This window comes from Montipora capricornis, chromosome 3 (genome assembly GCF_036669925.1).
Source record: "Montipora capricornis isolate CH-2021 chromosome 3, ASM3666992v2, whole genome shotgun sequence".
NCBI classification, from domain to species: domain Eukaryota; kingdom Metazoa; phylum Cnidaria; class Anthozoa; order Scleractinia; family Acroporidae; genus Montipora; species Montipora capricornis.
Genome location: NC_090885.1, coordinates 26711334 through 26718200, shown reverse-complemented (window position 1 = coordinate 26718200; position 6867 = coordinate 26711334). Strand labels below are relative to the sequence as shown.

The 6867-nt window shown below is 40.2% G+C and overlaps 1 protein-coding gene across 2 annotated transcripts in view; it reads right to left on the bottom strand.

Annotated features, from left to right (window-relative positions):
• The window catches only part of LOC138042704 (uncharacterized), a 10640-nt gene continuing 3773 nt past the window's right edge, over positions 1-6867 (bottom strand). For both annotated transcript variants that reach the window (XM_068888678.1, XM_068888677.1), the window contains 3 exons: positions 6388-6612; positions 4672-4727; positions 1-2919 (listed from right to left, as the gene is read on the bottom strand). In XM_068888678.1, the coding sequence (XP_068744779.1) occupies positions 2734-2919; positions 4672-4727; positions 6388-6612 (467 nt within the window). In that variant the 3' untranslated portion in view covers positions 1-2733. The remainder of the gene's footprint in view (positions 2920-4671; positions 4728-6387; positions 6613-6867) is intronic.

Below are 6867 nucleotides of genomic sequence, written 5' to 3'. Positions count from 1 at the left end.
GAGGGTGTCTCTCGTTTACTAGAAAACCAAGCGGCCATATGTATCAACAACAGCAGCTTTATTTCAATTTGGAAACAAAGATCACGTGACAAGTATCACACCAAAGGAAACAAGATTGTTAGTTCTCAAACACTAAGTTTAATATCAGTTTCGAAACATTACGCAATGAAAAACAAAAAGTTGTCAATTAATAACAACTACAGTCTGTAGCTTCAAAACTTCTTGAATAGTCGATCTAAACTATAGCTGTTGCAATCCTTTGCAATCGGAGAGAAAACGTATACCGATCACTGATGAAGGCGCGCATTAAAAGAGTTTGTCACCTTGCACAGAATTGTACTACAGTGTGAAAAATTACATTGAACAAACAGCCGAGAAAAGTTTGCTTTAAGGTAATAAACTGCAGGCATCTTTTGATGAACGATCGCTTAGTGCACATATTTATTTGCAAAATGCTCGGATGCCATCAAGAAGAAGGTTATGAAAATTTGTTGTTTGCTGAGTGGCCTGGCCTATGAATGGAACCGAGCTTGTAATGACGACGATCTCACCGCCTCAACCCTGGGAATTAAATTGTTTTAATGACTACCAGGCTTCATTTACATAAGAAAAGCATAGACATCCGTATCAGAAAAGAGTAACCGACGGCCTCACTTCTATTCATAGGTCTGATACCTTAGCAACAATAGCCCATTTCCGAGTTGCTGCATGCCTCAGTTTCAAAGCGAGTCCTGGTGCACAACAATTCAAGTGGAAATTAGTTGCGTATTCTTATGCAAATCAAACTCATTTCCCTTACAATAGTTGAGCACCAAGACTCACATCGAAACCAAGACAAACAGCAACTCGGAAATGGCCCATTGTAAAATGGTGTATTAGACAGTATCAAAAATACCATGATACTCTTTGCTTGTCCCTCCAAAATCTTGCATAAGCATTGTTTCCAGTTTCTCTTGGGACCATTGTTAAGTACTATTCACTACTTGCACAATCCCATAATACACCTCTATTACCCCCCAAGACTTTTGCATAACCATTGTTTGCAATTTCTCCTGGGACATGAAAATGTCCCAAGAGAAGTCGAAAACAATGCCTATGCAGATTTTTGGGGGGTAAAAGAGGTGTATTCTGGGATTTGTGCAAGTAGTGAATGAGAAAATAAGAACAATGCTTATGCAAAATTTTGGATGGACAAACAGACAAACGAATCGAAGAGTATTATAGTATTTTTGATACTGGCTAATTGTTACCAAATCCGTCCAGCTCAAATCCAACAGAGCTGTTTCGGTGAACTATCGCACCTTAGCGAGGTCAATTGCGCTTGCGTATAATACGCCTTCTCTTCAGGCCATTTAAAAGGCTGTTCATCTGTACACATAGTATTGCATGTTAAAGGCCCACCTTCAACCGTCAGGCTTTTCGACCGTTTGTTTTTGTTATGGAAATTCGCATTGCCTATCGTAGCGATCTAATTGGATGAATTTCAGCTTTGGCGGGACTTTCATATAAATTGTTCCCCGGCACGCAATGCCTGTTGGTTGGAGGTGGGCCTTTAAATTAATTCGCCCAGTACCTATTTATCAAACGCGCAGATTATCAATTTTACCTGTACAAAACAAACACACTAGCTACTCGCTCTAGTTAGTAACAGTCTTAAATGAGGTAACGGCTGACGTTTGCGCAAATAATTAACAGTTATTCCATGAGCGCGCGTTGGATATGAGATGGTAAATAGCCAACGAGGCGCGTAGCGCCGAGTTGGCTATAACCAGTCTCATATCCAACAAGCGCGAATGGAATAATTGTTTTATTAAATTCTCAACCTCGGATAATGCATTTCGCGTGCTCTGATTGGTTTACTCAATCTCGGTTATCAAGTAATATGGTAAATGGGCTAAGCGTTGCTAAGCTAAAAACTTTTTCGCCGGAAAGCGAAATTTCTCTCTGAATAAAGGTAAAAATGAAAGAAATTTTTTTTGTAGAAACTTTCGATCAATTCCGAAGTTTAGAAGTACGCGAAAAGGCAAGAAATGTTTTGTGATGAGCATACGTCTGTCTGACCACAAGGTACAGTATTACACAACATTGCATCAAGTTTTTTCGATTTCGCTCGGATTTTCTCTCTTTTTACGCTTTTATTTTGTACTTCCAAATTTTTGGAGTTTAATTATTCCATTATTCCATTCGCGCTTGTTGGATATGAGACTGGTTATAGCCAACTCGGCGCTACGCTCCTCGTTCTCTGTTAACCATCTCATATCCAACGCGCGCTCATAAGGTATATGAGCTGATAACCGAGATTGAGTAAACCAATCAGAGCGCGCGAAATGCATTATCCGAGGTTGAGAATTTAATAACGTTGATTATTCCTCAATTACGATGATGACCGATTTTAATTCGGCGGTAGATAAACAGATGTTCTTGCAACAAATAATTGAACACAATCAGCTCCATACTTCATGTCGCCTCGTTAATATATACAGTTACCTGTGACTAAGTTGTGGCTTTAAGTGTGATTTTCAATTATTGGATCAACATTTCCGACCTATACTATTTGTTTACTGAGCAAGGAATACAACCATGAAGGCTAAAGAAGATTGCTCTGTTGCCTCTTGGGAGTGATATTCCAAGGCCTAAGAGGGACCACGAGTGGACACCAACGTGTAGTTTTCCCTTCAGAGTTAAAATAAAGGCCTTCGAGAACTTTTGAAAAATAAATCTGTTTGTCAAAGCTCATGGGTCATCAGGCCTTGGTTCATCGTCATCGTCATCGTCATCGACTCCCGAAGCGGAAGCCTTTTTCATGACGAATCGTTTCGTTACAACAGCAATGGATGCTGTTCCAATCATTGCGCATGCAATTCCAACACCAATAGCGACAGCCAGGCCAGAGGACTGAGTTTTGTTGTCTAGCTGAGACTAAAAGAAACAATATCAATATAATTTTCACTTTTTTATAAAGAAAATAATTGCAACATGGAGACTCGCAGGACTGTACAAACTCAAGTGTTTTAAGAAATGCAATAAATGCGAGGCCTTCGGAAGATACATACCTCTTACTAACCGAGTTCGAGGTCCGTACTGTAAGTTACGGACCGAGTTTTTTCCCGTTGATTTATGGCCCAAGCGCGAAGCGCGCGGGCCATAAATCAACGGGAAAAAACGAGGATCCGTAACTTACAGTACGGACCGAGAAAACGAGGTTATTAGTAAGATATTTATTATATCTCTGAGGTTAACCGGCGCGCGGGCAAGGAAACTAGTCAAAGTGAAGCGGAAGGTTCAACTGCCACAAGGAATGCCGTGCCAAAATCCCAAATACTAAATCTTCTTGGCTGTTAAGTTTGAAATAGTTGCTTGCAAGATTCAAACAGTTTTCAGTACAAGTTTATGCAACAGAAATGACATGAAAAACTCACTAGATGATGTTTTGTCGAAATTTTAAATTTAGCGGGCTGTACAGCGGGCCGTACTGTAGAATACGGCCCGCTAATTTAGCCAATTAGAGCGCGCGTACTATCTGAGAGATATAATAAAAGTTATTATGTAATATATCAAACACGAGAAGGTGTGTTTCATCGGATATCCAAACAACAAGTTGAAAAACGAGGCCGTAGGCCGAGTTTTTTAACCGATTTCGAGGTGGTTGGATATCTGATGAAACACTCTTTGGAGTGTTTTATATTGCTTCTTGGGATCAAAGTTGGCGACATTTTATGCTAATTGAGACCACATATCCAAACTTTCTTCACGGTAGTGATTTGTTTTGTTTTCGGCTTATGAATTATTAATGAGTTTGAGAATGGCGAATTAAAAAAGGACGTGAAGCACTATGATAGATCAATCACTGAAACGTTATTCACTCAACGCTTAAATAAAAAAAATGATCTTTAAAATAAATGTGTTTATTTATACACTAAAATAGATTGAATATAATTGCTGTCTTCTCATTGTTTTCATTCAAATAATGATAATAATGATAATAATGCCTGACCTGCTAAACGCCCTTACTCAAAGTCGGAGACTGAATTACTAAGGAAGTTTAAGCGTGCACGTTTTTGAGATGCGAACGGAAACCGTAAGTGGACTGTTTTCCATTTTAACTTGAACACCACCGTCCTGGCACGCGAAATGTTCTCTTCCGGTTGCCGTCCGCGTCTCAAAAATGCACGTGCTTAAGCTCCCTAGTACTAAGGACGCGGCTCGACGAGGTCGGACCGAAGGAGCTGTGCTGCCGGCTAGGCGCTCGGCCCCTGAACACGATTCATGTATGACCTCGGAGCACAGCATCACAGATAGACGGAATAGGCTGGGATTCGATTTTGCTGAGGGAGGAAAACAGGCGTACCAGGAGAAAAACCCTCGGAATCAGATTGAGATCGACTGAAACTCAGCCCACATACGATCTAGGGGCCCAGAGTTGAACCCGGGTCGCAGAGGTGGAAGGAATGGTTGACAACCACTAAGCCATCCTGACTGTCCATTCAGTATAGGACAAACATTGGTCTCAGGGTTGAAAGGGTTGACTCAAGAAGACAGAGGTTCCCCTTAATGAGCTCCTGCTAAATACTAATAAGAAGAATATTTTAGAACTGAATACGTCGAGCAGAGTGCAAAAACTGTGCCTGGCTTCCCGAGGTCATTCGGTTAACTCAATCCTGAAAGACTTACCTCGGTGAAAAGAGTTTTTTCAATGTCTTCACTTTGTGGAATTGCTATAGATCCGCCTAAAATAATTACAACAATAAATTAAAGTATTACTTTTACGGTATTTAAATGCTTTTTTTCGGTTCGGTATCATATTATTGATTTGGCATATCATTTGGTAATGCTTGAAGTCTTCGTTATATCTACACAGTCTCGGCGAATAAAACGGATTCCCCAAAACCTGTCTAAGAATGACAGTTCTGAGTAAAAACCTTTGCCCTAGTCATTGCCTGGCTCTCATACATGCATCTATAAACTTTATTTTAATTCGAATTTGAAAGAGCTGTATAATGATGCAACAACGTATTAATATAAGGTATGATAATTAAAAAAGAACGGGCTGGTTTTTGACGATGATGAAGATGATGATGACGACGATGACGACGATGATGACGACGACAGTGACGATGATGATGACGATGATGATGATAATGATGATGATGATGATGATGATGACGATGACGATGACGATGACGATGACGATGACGATGACGATGATGATGATGATGATGATGATGATGATGATGATCAATAAGACGAGGAGGAGAAGAAGGGATAGGACTACACGCACGAGTATAACAATAACATGATGATAAAAATAAAAAGCTACGGGTGATATTCATGACCTGGAGAGTACATCTTTCGATACATCTGTCGTCGACTTCACAGACTGATTTGTTATTGGACTGACTGTTTTTCCCGCGAAACCAGAGGTTGACACTCATAGCCATCCCTCAAAATGACATTGGACATTTCGTAACAATTACGCCCTGCAATATGCCATCTTAAAATGACAAGCTTGCTGTTGTAAAAAGAATGAAAACAGGAAGAATTAGAGCTTTAGTTCAATAAGAAATAGCGTTTCTGAGCTTAGCCGGGATGATCTACAGTATGATTTTTGGCTTAAGCACCACTTTGATAACGGTTAGCTTTCATTTGCTTTGCTGGGCACCAATGTCTGAATACTCCGGCAAAACATTTCGGCCTCTCGGGAGCTTGTCTCGTTAGTCTAGTCGATATCGGAAACTGTAATGAGAAGCCATTGATCCGGGTTTGATTCTCTGTCTCGCCTATTCTGAATCTTCCCTGCATGGTTAAAATGTTTGTTTCTTTGAAGTAGATTGTACGTCGTGCAAGTTGGATAAAAAGGGGAATGTCAGTTTGAAGGATGACCATGAGTGTTGACCGAAACCAGACTCTTCTAGCTAATCATAAGCGTTACAGAATTATCATAACTAAAAACTAGATCATTGGATAATGCAATCGTACAGTCTTGATTGGCTTAGCTGTCATAATGTATGAGCTATTGTACCATGCTCTGCAAATGTCAGTAATTAGTATATACTAAAACAGCGGCTACTGATTGACCACTCAAACTCCAAATACCCATTGCTGTTCACTTCTGAGCAACTAGCGCGGGATTTGGGCCCGAAAATATTGTAATCGTCGCAGTTAAAATCATCTTTTTGTGCTATATTATCTCACTGTTAGTATATACCAAAACAACTATTATTGAGATTGAGATTGAGAATGGAGGTAACTCGTGCTTTCCGAAACTGATTCAAAAACTCTTAAAAAATAGGTCGGTCTGTAAGAATGACATGGCTTAGATCTAGTATGAAAGTTGTTCGTTCCTATGAGCTCCTAAATTCTCGCATTTCATCCTACAATTCGCCATACCAGGTGTATAGTAGCAGTAAGTGATTTTTGTCGGAGATCCATTCCGGTCTGTGGTGAATGGGTTATCGCCTTCCATTAACATCTCATATCTTTCACTTTTCTTATCCAGGCTGATATTCTCTCCTTTCACTGTTGCGCCTTTGACACTTTGACATGCAGTGCCATGAAGAGTGTACAGATAAAATGGTTTATCAAGGGGCAACGAGATCGCTTGGTTGGTGTCACCTAGGTAAAGAAGTACAGACCATAACCAATCTTAGAGATAAATGGACGGTTGGTTGTGACTTTCTGGTCTTCACGGAGAGGAGGGAAGAGGGATGGCGCAGAGGTAAGACCAGTCCCTTCCCACGAAACGGGTACGCAACAGGGGGTGAGGTTGGCATTCTTATTACTCAGGATAAAGAATCTGACTGTATGTACACTGAAAGGGCTAGATGACATTCCATAAAAAACTTCATATGAAGTTTGATGTTTGAATTC